General features: G+C 39.8%; 1 protein-coding gene across 1 annotated transcript; it reads left to right on the forward strand.

The window, feature by feature from the left end:
* The first annotated feature begins 128 nt into the window (after positions 1-128).
* Positions 129-7,880, forward strand: LOC120731820 (transmembrane protein 233-like). The gene is made up of 3 exons (XM_040029091.1): positions 129-3,600; positions 4,212-4,346; positions 6,814-7,880. The coding sequence occupies exons 1-3, from the start codon at positions 3,421-3,423 to the stop codon at positions 6,823-6,825; spliced, it is 327 nt and encodes a 108-aa protein (XP_039885025.1). The 5' UTR covers positions 129-3,420; the 3' UTR covers positions 6,826-7,880.
* The last annotated feature ends 10,920 nt before the right edge of the window (positions 7,881-18,800 follow it).

Consider the following 18,800-nt stretch of genomic DNA (forward strand, 5'->3'; position numbering starts at 1 on the left):
ATTGTTATTAATATTGACATAATAATCTGTAAGGTATTTTATTCTGTAATTGGTTTTAAAGCAATGTTTTTATGTCTTCCTGTAAAATATTGTAAATAGACATTGGGTGAGGTAGGGTGGGTGTGGGATGGGTGTGGGAGGGAGGGGTCACTGAACCGGCTGGCATGTCATTGGTTGGTTTGGAAAAGGGTTAACAGCAATTTGACTGGATGTCATTTACTACTCTCTGCGGTCATCTCACTACTTTTATGGGTATGCATACGCCATTATGTGTACACTGTGGGGCAGTCCACTCTAGCGTCACTTCAGCGCAACGCTATCCAGGATAGCTGTTGGCGAATAAACTTCCAGGAGCTTGTCTGACATATTTTTTTCAGTTGACACATTTTTGTTTGTTTGTTACCAGGTCATATTTTTGTTTGTTTGCTTTAAGTCTTTCAAAAAAAAAAAAGAGAGAGAGAAAAATAAGCGAATTTGTCTCTTGCGTCTTCGTGGAAAACAGTTTATGAAACCACGATGGGACTTTGGATGATTAACAACTTTAAAACAGGAGAAATAAGGGGTTTCTGGCGATTCGGGACTTGACTTCACTTCCTGATTTTTGAAAATATTATATATATATTTTTTTGCGCGTTTCTCTTCTTAATGTTTTTGTTTATTTTATTTCTTTTAAGAAAATTCTTTTATGCGGTGTTCTCCACCGTGACAAACAAATGAAGGACATTCTCAGAGAAGCAGTTGTAGAAAAATCACGATCATGTTCTTTCCTCTTATCACTATTGAAGGTGCATGTGATTGCGTCTGTGTGCGTGCGTGCGTGCGAGTGAGTGTTTGTGCGCATACATCAAGGTGTAATATGGAACTACTTTCGTCAGCGAAGGAGCGTTTTGCCTTTTTTTCCTTTGGTACTGAAAAAAAAAAAACAGAACGTTTGCCCTGCTCCATTTGGGTTCATCTGCTCTTCTCCCCCCTGACTCTCTCCCATTCCACACTTCGTTTTAATAAATTTGTGCACCTCTGGAACCAACAGATAACTGTTTATATATAGTTGCTGCTCAGTGTGGTGGTGAACAGACAGGGTTTTGGGCAGGGAACCAGAAATGGAACAGGGTCTCGCTCCCAGTCGGCTCTGATACGGGGGCCTCAGTACAAGACGGCGCTGGCTGGCAGGAAAAGTCAAAAAGCTGGAACAAATTCAACCTTTGCAAAAACAAGTAGCCTGTTTGTTCAGCCTTCTTGCTGCAGCCTGTTTGATGTTCAGCACAGCAGAAAACTTCCTGATCCAGCCAGTAGTTCCTCTGTCAGACGGGCTGGGACATGATAAAAGAAAAAAAAAAAAAACTACTGCTGGACACCAACACTGTAACTTTTTAACTTACAATAAAGCAATAAGTTATTTTTTACCTTACAAATGAAAATAGTACTATTATTGGTAATAGCAGACGACAAGTGGATAATTCTGCGGCATTAAGACTTATTTTCAGAAAAAAAAGAAACTATATTTTTCTGTTTTGAGATCTTGTTCCCCTTGTATATTGATTTTAATGATGTCTTTTGTTGTGCTGTTGTAAGGAAAAGGGCCAATGCTTTGAATGGAGTTTGTAGCTCTACATGAGCTCGGTTAAAGTTTAAGATTTGGGCTGTCCCCCGCCAAGCTTTACAGCAATGCTTTTCTTTTTTTTTCTTCTTTTTTTTTCTTTGTTTTTTTTCCTGACAGTTTCAATTTGAAAATCCTAATAAATTATTCTAAAGTGTTTGTGACTCCTTTTTTTTTTAACCCAACATTTGTTCACATGCGCACTGAAGTCATGTGAACTGACCTGCGTGTTTGAAATCTTAAGAGCAAATGCCGCCTCTTAAATTGGTATACTGGCACAAATAGTCGGCGTATATAACTGCCAAACTTCAACTGCTGAGGCTGAAAAATGAAGCCAAAACATGAGTGCCAAAAGTTGCAGTTCACAGAATGGCCATTTGACGCTGCATTCGCTCCCTTAATCAAATGCACAACCTTACAGTAGGGATAAACATGTTTGCAGCCTGGTGCGAAAAACATTTTGGTCTGTGTTAATTTAAACTACTAAACGCTGGACTGTGAGTCATTCCAACATATAAACTCCACCTAACTCCAGTGATGAGTAACAGAGAATCCTATCTTTAGGCACATTGTTACTAGCAGCCTGTCACAAAAACACATAATTCGTTCCCATTTTTTAGTTGACTCTATAAAAAATACCAAAGATAACATAGATTGACAGACATAGACATATTTTAGCACCAACACCGTGATTCCCAAGCCGTTATTATCTGAAAACTTGGCATATCTCAGCAAGGTGTGCTGCATGTCTGTAAAAAATTTGTTGAAAGCGGTGGAGGACAAAAAAGGAAGTGGCCTAAAGAACTATCTACAGCAGATGAATAATACCTGAAAGTCATGTCTATAAAAAACAATTCAGCCAAGACCTGACATAGGACCTAAGAGATACAGATCTTGATCTACTGTTAGCTGAAGCCTCATCAGAAATGGTCTCAGTAGAAGGAAAGCTGTCAAGAAGCCATTTTTAAGGAAGGAAAACAGAGAAAAAACAACTGGTATGAAAATCTGTCAGGCATGGTGGAGGCTCTGTCATGGTTTGGGGCTACATTTCAGCCAGTGGTGTTGGGTATCTTGTCACACTTGATAGAACTACGAGTGCAGAATAACAAAGTTACATTTTGACCCACCACAAAGACTCCTGTAGACTACTGAACGAAACAACAAGAAGTCTTGCAAGAAGTCTGCATCCACTTTTACCTGTAGTCTATGAAAATCCTCCCAATTTTGGTGGGTTGAAGTATTCATAGACTTCCCTTCAGTAGCAAATTTAACAACAGAACTTTCACCAAAACTGCATGGATAGAGTTGACAGAGTAAACAAATACAGTGAATATGCCTGAAGGACTTGTTCCAATATTCATAATTTTCACGGTCTTTAACCCGACAAACTAAAAAACAGGGTGCATTGTTTCATCAGAAGTTCCATGCATGTGTCGTGCTGTGCTAACAACATGAATCCATCTTGCAGTGCAGTGACTATGTTTGTGTGGGCTGCCAGCAGTGGTAAACAGTCTGATCCCTCACACTTCTATCAGGGTCAGAGTTCTGGATGGAGGCCAGCAGGGTTAGTGATCCTCTCCCAGCTCTGCTTCGCCTTCTCTCCCTACAAACTTCATTTTTTCCCAGCTTTGAGGAAGGATTAGACCCGGTATACAAGACCAGACTTTTCAAGCTGAGTTTTAAGCTGTTGGTTTCATTATTTTTTTCCAAAGTTAAAAGTTAGACTTAAACGCCCTCCTGCTGTATTTAGAACACTCTTTTAGCTTCTGTTTTTTCTGTAACATTTTTAAATTTCGGTTTTTCACCTCTCGCTGTCAGATTCGATGGCACTTGGAGTGCTAAATCCACAGTTAAAGAGCTCCTTAAGTGGGAGCGAATTTTTCGACAGTGGTTATGTAGAGGAACTACCACCACCTCTTCAAAGCTACCTTTGTTTGACCATTTTTACATGCTTTTGTCCTGCATACCCCGTCAACATTGTGGCTTTGGTCTTCTCTATCATGGTAAGTATAAACAATAAAACTTGATGGGGTTTTAATATCATGTCAGACCATGGGCGGGCAATTAATTTTCCCAAGAGCCCACAGCTAACGACTGATAGTAGCATCTACTCTTACCAGTAGCAGTTTATAAAGAGATAAATACTGAGCAGAGTTCAGCTTATTGCTCTGGTCTTCCACAACAGTTCCAGTGTGTCACGTGGCCCCTTGGGAGAATGAATTGCCCACGCCTCTGTGTTAGACTATGCATGCTCTGTGCTCTAACATTAAGGAAATAATGAGTCAGAGAGAAATGAAACATGTTCTTGTCCAGGCTGCTTTAAATGCTTACACAGTGTTCTGATGTGCTGGACCCTAAGATGTAACCCAGTCACACAGACACCTGCTCTGCCCATCAAACAAACTTACTTCATCTTCTGCTTTGGAAAATTACATTTTCATGCTGCCTGTTGATGGAAATAAACTTTCACTTGGCAAATAAAAAAAAACAAAAAACAAAACCACTGATTAAACTTTTTTCGTAGACTTTTCAGAGAGCTCTGCGTACCACATTTTGTGTTTTTAGCAGGTTTGCCGGTGAGTTTTTACTCTTTACAGTGATTTCTCTCTTCCAGTCTAGAAACAGTTATTACAGCGGAGACTACGAAGGCTCCAGGCGGCTGGGCAGGAACGCGCTCTACGTGGCTATTGCCTCAGTCATCATCGGGCTTCTCATCATCGCCATCTCCTGCACTGTTCATTTTACCACAGTAAGACAGCCTCAGCACTGTTACCACACATAAAAACTTCTCAAGCGAATTTCTAAAAACTTTATATTGGAATATTGCAACTATAACTTCAGACATGACCCTACACATAGCTAATTTCATGAGTTATGTTAGTACTATTATTATTGTCATGCGTATTAGTGAAAGTCAAGTCAATGATTTTTGACTTGACTTGAATGAGGGTGACAAATACAAGCCTAATCTTTTATTGGAACCTTAATATTACAGAGCAAAAGGTCACATTAAATATATATAATATACACTGCTCAAAAAAATTTAAAGGAACATTTAGATCTAATGTGTTAGGAATTAAAGGACGCCACATCGTTTGATGGTACTGAGTAGCTCGTGTAGCCCCCCACGTGCTTGTATGCGTGCCTGACAACATCAGGGCATGCTTCCAATGAGATTGGAAGATCTGGATTAGGACATCACTGAAACTGTGGACAGTCTGAGATGCAATCTGGTGGCACTGGATTGTCTGAAACATAATGTCCCAGAGGTGATCTGTTGGATTTAGATCAGGCAAGTGTGGTGGCCAGTTAGTGGTATCAATTCCTTCCAGGGAACTGCCTGCATACTCTCACCATATGAGCCTGGGCATTATCGTACACCAGGAGGAACCCAGAACACTGCACCAATATAAGGTCTGAAATGTGTCCAAGCATTTCATCCTGATACCTAATGGCAGTCAGGATGCCGTTGCATAGTCTGTAGAAGTCTGCGTGTCCCTTGATGGATATGCCTCGCCAGACCATCACTGACCCACCACCAAACTACTTATGCTGAAAATTGTTACAGGCAGCATAACATTTTTCAGGCTTCTCCAGACCCTTTCATGTCTGTCACATGTGCTCAGGGTAAACCTGCTCTAATCTGTGAAAAGCACACGGCGCCAGTGGTGAACCTGGCAATTCCAGTATTTTAGGCTAAATGCCAGGTGTGCTTCATGATATTGGGCAGTGAGCACAGGGCCCACTAGAGGACGTCAGGCCCTCAAGCCACCCTCATGACAACTGTTTCTGATTGTTTGGTCAGAGATATTCACACCAGTGGGCTGCTGGAGGTCATTCTGTAGTCCTCATTCTGTTTCTTCTTGCACAATCGAGCAGTTACTCCTGCTGACGGGCTAAGGACCTTCTACAGCCCGGTCCAGCTCTCCTGGATTCTCCTCCAAGCTTTTGAGGCTATGCTGAAGGCGCCTAAAGGTGCATTATATTGTAAGGTGGACCCTACAATAGTACATACAGAGAAAAACCCAACAATTATACGATCGCCTATGAGCAAGCGCTTTGGCCACAGTGGGAAGGAAAAACTCCCTTTTAACAGGAAGAAACCTCCAGCAGAACCAGGCTCAGGGAGGGGCGGGGCCATCTGCTCCGACTGGTTGAGGTGAGGGGAGAAAGAGGGCACAAAAGACATGCTGTGGAAGAAAGACAGAAATTAATAACAAGTATGATTCGATGCAGAGAGGTGTATAAACACATAGTGAGTGAGAAAGGTGATGGAAGAAGAAATACTCAGTGCATCATGGGAATCCCCCAGCAGCCTACACCTATGGCAGCATAACTAAGGGAGGATTCAGGGTCACCTGGTCCAACCCTACCTATATTCTTTAGCAAAAAGGAAAGTTTTAAGCCTAATCTTAAAAGTAGAGATAGTGTCTGTCTCCCAAATCCAAACTGGAAGCTGGTTCCACAGAAGAGGGGCCTGAAAACTGAAGGCTCTGCCTCCCATTCTACTTTTAAATACTCTAGGAACAACAAGCCTGCAGTCTGAGAGCAAAGTGCTCTAATAGGGTGATATGGTACTACAAGGTCATTAAGACAAGATGGGCCTAAATATTTACGACCTTGTATGTGAGGAGCAGGATTTTGAATTCTGGATTTAACAGGAAGCCAATGAAGGGAAGCCAAAACAGGAGAAATCTGCTCTCTCTTTCTAGTCCCTGTCAGTACTTTTACTGCAGCATTTTGGATTAGCTGAAGGCTTTTCAGGGAGTTTTTAGGACATCTTGATAATAAAAAATTACAGTAGTCCAGCCTGGAAGTAATAAATGCATGAAGTTTTTCAGCGTCACTCTGAGACGGGATATTTCTAATTTTAGAGATATGGTGCAAATGGAAGAAAGCAGTCCAACATCTTTGTTTAGTAATAAAAAAAATCCTGTTTTGACTGTTGTCCCTGTTGTGTACCTGCTGTTAATTTAATTAACATCAAAGCAGCTGAAACTAATTAACAAAAGCTTCTGCTACTTAACTGACCAGATCAATACTCTGATTACAGAGTGTACCTTTAATTTTTGGAGCAGTATACAACATGTAATGTATATCGAATAAATATAATATATAGATTTAATTGTACATGGGAGACTTGCCACTACTGACTATTCACCACTACATATAATATAGAAAAATTAGTCATTCATTTAATGTACTTTGTGTTGCAGATGGATTTTTAGTGCAGTGGATGCAGAGAGAGCAGAGAGTTGAAGACTCATTACGAGCTCAGGTGCCAACGAAAGGATTCAGACTCACCTCATGTTTACTTTAGCCTGTACAGTGCTTACTTTACTGTCTATGTTGTTCCTTACAAAAAAGCAGTGAATGTAAAATCTGGTGGGCGTATACACTTCAGTGACTAATGTCTTTCCAGATTTGATTGCAAAAGGCAGCTTTCCACAAAGGTGTAAACAATCCACTGTTTACTGTTGCTCATAGCTCGAGTGATAAAGATCCTGAACGTAATGCCTTCTTTAATGATAATAAAACCAGTTATGTTAAACCACAATGGTGGATAAAGAATCTGAACAGACAACAACTGATAACAATGAAATATGAAAATAATTTAGGCGTGTAGAGTATAACTTACAAATGTATCTCTCCGAGGTAGAAGCCCAATTGACCTTTTTAAGAACACAGAGTGTCTTAATTAGCTTCACTGTATTTATAGATAATCCCCTGCTGTGCATCAAACCTGGAATTATTATGAAAATTGTTGTGTAAACAAACAAATGTTATTTTCATTCCTGTAGCAGTTACAAAGAGCATGTGAAATATGTGTATCGCAGTGCAGCGTATCGGCGGCCACCATGGTTCACACAGAGACTTTTGGAAGAATAAATAATTCATAAGAAGAATAAATTAATTTTTCCTCTGATGACAGAAATGTTAAAACACACAATTGTGAAATCAAATCCAGTCACAAGTTCTGCTTCTGTAGCTTTATTTGCCTAGTGTGATGATTGATTATAAACACAGCAGTTAATATAAATGTAAACCAATGCTGGAAAAATTATATTACAAGTTATATCCCTGACTTTGTGCCTCGTGTTTATGATTATCTACAATTGCTGGTTTTTTTATTGTATTTTTTTTGTTTTTGCATGAGACTTAAAGATGTGTTACAAACTTAGGCTGTGAGGTTTAAAAGTTGCTTGCATTTACCAGACAGGAAGGGTCTGATGAGAGAACTCATGAAGATACTACACAATGGGAAATAAAGTATCTTGTAATATTTTGGGGGGACTTGCCCCATATTTGGACTGGATGTTAGAATATTTGGCATTTGGTGTTTACTCTTTTTCTTCAGCTGTGTTCGCACGAGCCTGCTGCCTAAATGCATTTTTAAAAATATATGTGTATTAAAATCAGTTCCAGACATTTCTTGCCACTTGTTTAATTATTCTGTCTTGTTGACCGAAGAGCTATTGCTGCAGTTGCGTTAGCTGACATGTGCAACAACAGCTTCCTGTGTGGTCTGTCACGACTGAGTAAAATTTGGCATTACAATCACATAAAAGTAAACTCAAACCAAGCATCATGTTACATGCATTTGAGATCTCTATGTCTGCACCCTGTTAGACCCTACGACCTATCGCTTTTCAATAATTTACCCTGAATTTCACAAGTTCACAACTTGAGCCTTGAACTACGACCTTCCATGCCGGGACTTTTCCCTGTAGTTTGATATGTCGCAGCATATGCCCAGCTAAATATAGCAGATCTGCCCTCTGTGTGGCAGATTGCTCAGCCTCTCACATGGTCAAACAAAACTCATCCTTTCATGAAGCAACATAAAGTGGCCTAAAGGTGGGAGGGAATAAAGGGATGATTCAGACGGGTTTAAGCGGGAGAGTCATGATCCTGTACGTCCATTTCAGTCTCAACTCATGACTCATAACTGTTTTCTTGTTGCTACTGAAAAACAAGCCTTTCAGACTGTTTTCATATATTGCACAACTATCTGCAGGGTAATGATGCTTTCCCTGGTCCCCAGGGAGAGACGAATTACACATACATGCTCCACATATAGAGAAACTAAAATCTGCGGTTTGCAATTTGGTTTGCAGTGTTTTTTCTTCTTCTTCTTTCAAACCTATCTCCTACTTGCAGGTGCAATTCATAGCAGTCCCTCTGATGTAACAGGCCCGCTGCCAAGTTTCAGCAGTTATTCTAATGCACTTAACAAATCACTTTTGGCAGTAATCTTGTTCTATTATCTCCCTTTACTTGAAAGAGAAATGCAGCGTGATTGTAGTGCAACCTCTTTGATGTCACACCAAAGCAAAACGCGAAAGGACGGGATGGAAAAAAAAAAGATAAAATGAGCGCGGGGATAAGGCGACTTGAAAAGCACTTTGTAAGATTATCAAGGGATCAAGACAGACTTTGTGACAGGAAAATGACGACCATAATATGTGCCGAAGAAAATTTCACACATGCACAATTAATTAAAATAGTTTCCATTTATATGTTTCATGTTGCCTCAAAAAGAGATTATGACTTCCATCTTTGTGAGAGCGCTGCTTTTATTCTTCTGCACAAGAATAGTGAATCATATTATTTTTCAGCTTGCATTCACATCAATAATTCATCATGAAGCTGTACTGTTGTGTTGTTGGCCGCATTACAGCCGGTAAATTTGGAGAGCACTCCATGACTCATGCGAGGTGCGCATAAATAGGCCACTCAAACAAGTCGCTTCCATTAGCACTGCATAGACCCTTCATGTGTGCATATCGCATGACACATTCCTCCTATCCGGCAGCAGTTTGATCTAGTTGGAATAAATGAAATAGGATCACTGTGGGAACGATGCTGTGCAAGCAGAGAAAGAGCGATATGCATTTAGATACCTGATATTCAAAAACGAAAAGGTCCTTTCTTCTTTTTTCATACTAAGACTAGAATTTCTACCATGCATCTGCCAGCCAGTCAGGTTGAATTCATGTCCGCTTAGTCACATATAGTTTAATGATGACTGAAATTTAATATCGTCTGACTATTTCAGAAAGTGCTGATCTGCTGGGATCAGCACAAAAGTAAAGAATCAGAAGAGCATCTCTGAATGTACAACATGTTGAACCTCGAAGCAGATCAGCTACAGCAGCAGAAGAGCACACTGGGTGCCACTCCTGTCAGCTAAGAACAGGAAACTGAAGCTACAGTTCACACAGGCTCACCAGAACTGAATAACAGAAGACTGGAAAAATGTTTCCTAGCTCGATGAGTCTCAATTTCTGCCACAATATGTGGATGACAGGCTCACAATTAGGGTAAAACAACATGAGACAATGGATCCATCATGGCTTGTATCAACAGTTCAGGCTGGTACTGTCATGTAATTGTGTGGGGGTTATTTTCTGGGGCACCTGAATGCCAATTACCATTGTTTAAACACCACAGCTGACCTAAATATTACTGCTTACCACATGCATCTATAGGATAGGTAAAATGGGAGATTTCCATCTGTTTTCTGAGTTACAGAGTTTTTACAAACATTATGATGTAACTGATGGCCTTTTCAATATGAAATGTCACCACTTTTATCCTATTGGACATTTGTGATATTAATTAATTCTTGTGTTAAAACTAAGAAAGTGTTTTGTTGACCCTTGACAACCAAAACCAAATCAGTTCTTCCTTTTAGTGATGGTGAATGACTGTCAAATCTGATTAATTATGATTATAATTAATTATTTCTATTGTGTTCCAAAGAATGGGACTGATGGATGGGTGAAAAAATGGGTACTGTTGATAATTTTCAAAATGTATACTGTTTCTCAGAATTAAAGACTTTTGCCTCAATTTCTTTTTAAATTCCATTAGGTCACATGCTTTGGGGTAAATGGCATAAGCTAGATAGATAACAAATAGACACAGTAGCCTATTTCAGATACATTTGGATCATGAACTTTAATATCCATTTCTCTCGCAGCTCTATTTTTGCTGTGATGCTTTCACTGTGAAACCCTCCACTGGTTTGACCAGACAGCTTAGACTGCCTGTTAGCTGTGCTCTATTTAAGGTCCAGTGGGTTTTTATAGCTATAGTTTTACCTTCTGGAAATGTTGTCGGGGACACTGTGTGAGCATCAAACACATGAGTAAAGTTGGGGGCCTGACCTCATCTTTACCCTGAATACAATCCATAATATCTGAAGAGTGCTACCTTGAACGCCATCGTCGTTACATTTAATGCTAACTGACTAACAATGAAATTGAATTTGTTGACGCTGAAGGTCAGCACATTTGATAAAATACATTTGCAGTCGTTTGAGAAAATGTCAGCCTGTATTTGTAGAAGTCTGCTGTGTTAATAGGGGAGCTCAAAGACACCCACGTCAACAATGATGCTGCTTATGCCGACAATGACTTTGGCCTCGTGAAGCACTCCCAAGTCCTGATCATTACAGATGCTAATGGTAGTTTAGGTGGATGGTTGTTGAGAGAGATGATTACCCTGTTATGTAAGAATTTAATAATGTAATGTGCTCAGGCTTATGAAATGGTGCTGAAAAAAATGTTTGGGTCAACATTTTTTTATACTATTGTCATTTTTTTGTTCATTTTTTATGGGCCTGCAATTTTTTTTTCCAACTGAGACTAATTAAAAAAATATTATACTTTAAGCACAAACCAAAAACTTTTTTTCTGACGTGCTGCAATTTGTCCTGTGCATGAAAACTGTGATCACACAGAACACAAACAATGGCTGTTGACATTTACCATGTGTGACGTACGAGCAGTTAGATGCTAAATTCCACCACACGGAAAACTTTTTATGGCAACCGTACAACCTAATGGTCAAGTAATAGATTTAAACTGTGTTTATTACCTGGGCAAGCAGTTAAGATGAAACAACTTTGTGGTCTTTAGCACATTAACTCCCCTGTACAAAAGTTCAGATTTCCTTGAACTGTATCCTTTGACTGAACCAGTGTTTACATTTGATCCGCTCACCACAGGCTTGTTCAAGTAAATCAACATGCAGCCATTGTTCACCTGTTATAAGGATATTGCTCACATAGCCCAGTTTTAGACACAAACTCCCTCCAATTAGTCTGTCATCCTCATGTCTGTATGATCGCCCACAGCAATCTAACGAGAACAAATTCATTCATTTATATATATTACTTTCACAGCTGGACGTATGAATTGCATGCAGCTATACAGGCAAGTTCACGATTAATCTTGAGAACTAAACACCATTAAAAAGTAGAAAAGCACAACATTGCACCTCATTGGCTACATTTCTAGTTTAAGTTTTTAATTTCAAAAACACCATCACTACTGTAAATGTGATATTGATGAAGCAGCCAGTGTTATATGTCCCCATCGGAAAACAGAATCACAACCAAGTGTGAGTGTGAGAAGTCAAATTGCTACTCAAAGCAAAGATTTATAATGTACTACTGTACAGTACTACTGGGTAAGCATAATTTTTTAACATTCAGGGTTAAAGTTGTGAAGGGGCATATTTGAACCTAACTTTAGTAAAAAGGGCTCTAAGGGAAACCCTGCAATGTTAAAAAGGCCAAAGCACACACAACACTGCAATCACCACAGTTAAATAAAAGTGGAATCGCTGCATGTGATGACATAAATGTATGTATTAATCACAGTGCTACCTGGGAACAAACTGTGCCAGCACAGTTGACTGGGTGTGCTTGGCTGTCCTGTATCTCTGCTACGTCATCACACTCTACACAAAGGCAAATGCAGGCTTAGACTAGCACGACTTCACTGAATTAAAAAGTGCAGCCAGTTTGAAAACAGATTGTTTGTGTGAACTGCACGTCCTGCAGCCTTACAGTTCCATTCTGATAAGTTATGTTAATCAACTCTACGTGTGTGGGCGTGTTTCGGCTCGGTGCGCTGCTACAGCAGCCCCCAAGTATCTGTGCTCCAGGAAATTACAAAAATTATCATGCAAAGGCTGTAACTTCTATTCAGAGACAAACATGACGATGTATTGCATACATTACACATAAAAAGTGGCACACCAAAGTGATAGAAGTACATTTTAAAATACTTAAATCTTACACTGCTTGACTGCTGAAAAAAATGAGACACACCACAGACAAAGTCAAACTTTCAGTACATTCAGGAAGCAGCATGCGACTGAAACAATGACTTCATGAACACCTTATTTAAGGATAACTGTGCTTTTTTGGGTATTTCGTTAAATTAAATGAAAACTTAAATTAGAACGGTAACCCCACTGAACCATGAAATACAAATGCGCATTAAACAGAGGTGGAAAAGCCACACTGCAGGTCAGCGTGAAAGACACAGAGAAAGTTATACAACTTTATCTCTCCTAAACAGTTCTCAAGATTGTGCAGCACAGCGCACTGCTATCTGGACAACAGTCAGCAGAAATTGAAAGCCTTACGAACTACATGTCGTGATGTTTAAAAGCGCAACAGCAAGACTAAAATTAGATCTGTAAATTACAAGGCACAAATATTTAATCTGACAATATGCGGCATGTTGTTTGAAAGAGAAGCCATTAATAGGACAAGTGCGTATTGTCCACACACTGAAAGCAACACCTTGTAGACTGAAAAGCCATAACATTTTCAACATACTGGGTCCTAATCAGGTGAATCGCCAACAGTATACAGAAAAGCAAACAGAAAATAGATACGAAATCAGTTACTGCACAATGCAGATGCTTTTGTAAGCATGGTAAAATCTGACAATGACTCCACAATTCCTTTTGCAACACAGGTCCAAAGCAGCACCCTAAAGCCAGCAGTAATCACATTTGTTTGCCCTGTCATTATTCTTTTGTCCTGCAGAGGGGCCCCAAGCTAAATGCTCTAGTGTCTCTAGCTTCTGACAGTGAGCCATGAAAACAGAGGACGGATTCTTTTATATTAGTCTGACTGAAATGTGTTAACGTTAACGTGCGCTTAGTCATCCACAGCAAACTGTAACATTACGATTCTATCAACCAGAATTGGCTGTAATCAGACAAGTTTAATCAAGTAAACCCATCATACATTGCTATAAATACTTCTTACACCACACTGACCTCAAACGTGTCAAACTTGGAGTAACCTGAACAATAAAAGATCACGAGATGGAACAATTTGACCGAATCTGCAGCAGAAACCTGTTTTTGCAACAGAACACGATCTCCTCGTTTGGTGTCTTGTTACATGAGGGTATGCTGTGTGCGCCACAAATGCTGCATTACTGATTGTCTCACTCTGCTTATTCAGATATTTAGTAGTCTTGACTACATCTCTGTGTTAATGCAGCTCATATGATACTGTTACTTACAGGAATTTTCAACCGCAGTGATATGTTGTCACTTAGATTGTAGTATTGAGATAAGCTGCAAAAGAAGAGAACATATGTTCTGACTTAAAAGTTTATTTTTTTTCCACTTGGAGTAAATCATATTAAAAAAACATAAATGGATCACTATTACACTCCACGGGGTCAGGGACACTTGTAGGATCAAAGTGGACAAGGTGCTGCTGGACACTTTCCAATTAGAAGATTAGTTATGAGCATTGTGCTCGGAGTTCCACAAACCATGTCTATGATTGAGTCTTAATTTAGGTTCTCCTTGTTTGATTCCCAGTTTCCTGCTTTTGACAGCTGAAATTATTTGTTTGGCCATACTGTGAACTGCGATGCAAGGCAGAAGTCATTGTTTTGTCTGACAGGCAGCTTTGCTTGTTCCCCGTAACAACCTTCACACCCCCTCCTCCTGTCTGCAGCAGGAGGCCTGTGTAATTACATCCAAACCATTCCCCTCTCCCTACGCTTGATATCACTGCTGACATCCACTTGCACAGCCCCTCCTCTCGCGCTCTCTCTCTCCCTCTCGCCCCTCTGAATCTCTGCTGTTGGAGAGCTCTCTGGCAGACAGTGCGCAGTCCTGCCTCGTCTTCAGTTGTCTGTAGTGCAGCGGAGCAGGTGGAGAAGGAAAAGAAACAGGGGAGACAGAGGAGAGAGCAGAGAATGGCAGACAGCTGGAGAAGGAACTGTTATCCATGTGAATAATGGAAGATGGCTGACTTATACGCTGGGATATTTATTCAAAGAACAGTAGAAAAACTGATGCCTCAGTGTGTCGGGTAAGTGTGCAACTACTGTGAATGTAAGACTTTGCTCCATAACAACACATAGTGTGATAAAAACAAATTTGAAAGTCTTAACATTCTTAGTGTTTTGAAGTTAAGATTGTTATTAGAATTATGTTTTCCATAGGACTGGGGCCAGTTGGTGCTATTTAAGTACGCAGCGAGTTATGAGATCAGGGGGAGATCACCAGTTGTGACTGAGGTATCCTCCTTAATCACTAAAGAGTGAAAAAAATGGAGCTTCCTTTCCACCTGAGGATTGAAGGCTGCACCAAATCCAGATCAAATGCTCTGTGACTTTATCAGATCCACCTGTCACACTCTGCAGGCAGCCAGGTCTCCAACTGCACATGTGGGGGTATGAAATCAACTGACGCAGGGGACTCTGATTAACATGAGACTGATAAGAGGTGATAGCGAGTCTAGGTGTGACAGCGCTGTCACTTCCATGCAGATATTGGAATTAGAAGGGCTTCTCAATAGTTGAGAGACAAGCAGATTTAAGACTGACTGATAGAAATCATGCTAGATTCAACTGAGTCACGTGAATAACACACAGAGGGTTATATCCATGTGATTCACTGGGTTTGAAGAGGCGTTTTTTTCCTCACGGGAAGTGGCTGTACTCATGCTATTCAGCACTAACTTGAGAATGCAGAGCAAAGATCAGGACAGGCCTCAAATACCAAGATCAGTGATGAGCGACGATTGTAGTGCCTTAAACTCTAGATGCCTCTGTGCTTTTACACGGCACTGATGATAGCAATGAGTAAAATGAAGTGACGTGTTTCATTTACAATAAAATATTCACAAATAAAATGAATTTTCATGTTTTTAGAAAGTAACAAGATTCAAAAAGCGATCTTCCAGACAACACTATTCACGTGCAACATAAGTTCACTGTTCACTGGTAAGTGCTTTTGCAGTGTAAACATATTGACATGCTAATCCTCCAAATGGGAAAATAATGGGAGTGAATTTCTGTCTGGTTAATGTGCATCTACATTAGCAAATGGTCCACCTTTATTAAAGATATTCAGTTGTCAAGAAAGATGAGCACAGCAACCATGTATGCATGTATGTGTGAGAAAGAGAGAGAGAGAGGGGGAGAGAGTAGGTTACCACAACTTTATTTTGGTGAATCAAAGTGCACAGTGTGCAGCGAGCTTGTAGCATGTGAGTTATGCAGGGAAACAGAATGCGATTAGTAGGAATGCACAGTCCATTGGTTGATTTGGATTAGTAACAATCACAAACTGATATTATTGCTTCAAAAGCAGCGCTAACTCTATTAGCTGTGGTTGTGGAGCCAGATGAAATCGAATTCTCGTGTGCAAGCAGAGCTGGTGCATGTGAAGCTACAGTGGCCTGCGATCAATTTGCATCAACCTAGCGGCGGCTGTATAAAATTTAAGCTTAACACAGTAGATATGGTGTGCATAATTGTGTACAAATGGAGCATATGCTCCCTTTCGCTGCCTGCGTAGCCACTCAGCTGGAAGGGAAGGCTTTCATATAGCTCCAAACAGATGTTCCATTCATACCAGGGGTGGCTAACCATCATGACCGATATAATGCTATTTCAGTAATTTTGAGTTTAGACCTTGTAGATGTGTTGTTTTTAGTGTTTGCATGATTGAAAACAGTGGTGAGGTTTACCTAGCTACCTTGCCCAAGAATCCTCTGGCCAGTAATGATTTAGTGTTTACCAGTAGCATTTATGAGCTAGTGTTGAGGTTCAGCATTTGTTTTGAAAGTAAGTTCAATATACCACTACAGTACCATTGTTCTGCATGGTTAACTGAGAAAATCCTTGGTAATAGTACTTTATATATAATATATTAATACTCACAATAAAGAAGATATCTGGAATCCACCTTCTAAGTTTAGTTGACTGTTCTTGGGGAAACAAGGTGACTTATTATATGATACAGTAAAATTTACTCTGGTGATTTTTTAATCTTTTTTTTTTTTTAAGTCAACAGTCTTACTGAACACTCTTTCTCACTTCTTCCTCAAAGTAGGGGATTTCTGTCTGTTCAGGCAATACAGTGTGCTTTTCTGTTTACTAAAAATGATGATTAATTTGGTTAATAAGTGTGTAAAGAGTAGAAACAAACCATATTGTGTAGTAGTAAAAAATTAGCATGCTGGATTACAGTTTGAATGGCTTTTTTTTTTTTGAAAAATCAAAGTCAAATCAAAATTGCCATCAGTTCAGTCATGAAGAGAGCATTTTTTGGAGTCAGTATTCTTGCAAAGGCTTTCCTCAAGTTTTCTTTCTCAAATGGCTCAAAAGGATCATTGATCATCAAGTAAAAAGTCATGAACCTGATCTTCGAATCCACATTACCTATCCTGACACAGATCACAAGATCCAGCCTTTGAGATATATGAGTTTTATTTTAAAATACACTCTCTAGGACTATATTTTACTGAAAATAATAATTCAAGTTTAGTGAAGAAATAAAAAACTGAGGTACAGATATGAGCTAATTATCTTTTTACAAAGTTTTTGTGTCATTTTGAAATGAGACATCTAAGGAAATGAGCTGATGCATTATCACAATAACGGTCCACAAAATGGAAGGACACTGACTGACCTGAATTCATTACACTGTGAGGAGGAGGAGCGATGCCATCGTTTTGACTTCAGACTTTGTTTTTTTCCCTCTTTATTTAATTGTTGGTGCCTCCCATGTTAGCTTAACCTGTATTCAATTAGTTCCCTGTTTGTTTCTAATCCTGTCCCTATCACTGTTGTTTATCAGGTTGCCTGCACAGCCTGTGTTTACGCCTGCTTCCTCTTATCTGCTTCCTCTGTTCTCGTGTGTCCTTGTGTTCAGCTCCTTGTGTGTTTTTGAGCGTGTTCATGGTTATTTGGGTTTACAGCAAGTCAAACTGAAATTAATCTTTTGTTTATACATCCTGCCTATGTGTCCAGTGTTTTGATCCTCATCCCTGTGTTCTTCTGTGCCTGTGTGTGCTCTCAAATGCTGACTTCTATTATAAAAGACATTAATTAGACGGAGATGGCATTAAAAAATAGTACAAATGTTACACATATATTAATATATAGTATAAAACTGATATAAAACAATGAACAGCAAGGAGAAGGAGACTGATTGAAAAGATTGATGAGTTAACTGAGACATACTGTGCTCCACTTTCCATTTCATGCTCCACAGGTGTTCAATTATTCCTAATTGTTCTATTTGTTTCTCTCTTACAGACAGTTGCAGGCGTTTACTGGAATCATAAGCAGTGTTTTGACAATACAGACTATTGTGAAATCATCACTGCCAGAAAGTGCTGCGAGCCTCCTCTGTATGTCGGAGCACTAGTGTGTCACCCTAAAGAAGCTATCAGGAAAAACAGAACCTTGAGGAGCAAACATTCATATCTTAAGTGACACATGCAAGCCAACTTTCCTGTGCTTGTCTTCTCTAAAAATTCTGCACAATACAGTGTGCGCTTTGTGGAAGGGAACACTCCACTTTGATGTTCATATTACATATTAATTTTATCCCACAATAATTACCATAATTAACTATATGATGGAGATATATGTTAAGTTCTTCTGTGGACATCACCTACTATAGATTCATGCTTTCTAAATAAATATGCTGCTGTTTGGTCTTACTAATGAACTAAGGACATCAAGGAGCCAACTTAAAAGCTCAAATTTAGGTTAAACGTCACTGGGAACTGCTGTCCAGTCTTAAATATGGAATCAGAAGGAAGCACAGGACTGTCCACAGCTGCACTGGTGGCCATCGCCTGCAACACCTTTGTTGCCATCCTCCTTCTCCTCCTCTGTCTAATCCTCTACCGAGCCTGCAGGGTTCCTTCTAGCCCAGAGAGGCAGCCTGTGCTGGCTCCAAGTGAAGCAGAAACCCAGCAGATGAACGAGCACAAGTACCTGTTAACCTCCTGACTGATGAAGAATGAGTCAAATGTAGCAACAAGCTATGACCTCAGCGTACTCCTCCACAGGAGAGGGAAGTGAAGGAGCACTGAGCCTGACTGCAAGCAATAACGAAGCTTGTC

Source organism: Simochromis diagramma, unplaced genomic scaffold, assembly GCF_900408965.1.
Source record: "Simochromis diagramma unplaced genomic scaffold, fSimDia1.1 OVJJ01000483.1, whole genome shotgun sequence".
Classification (NCBI taxonomy): domain Eukaryota; kingdom Metazoa; phylum Chordata; class Actinopteri; order Cichliformes; family Cichlidae; genus Simochromis; species Simochromis diagramma.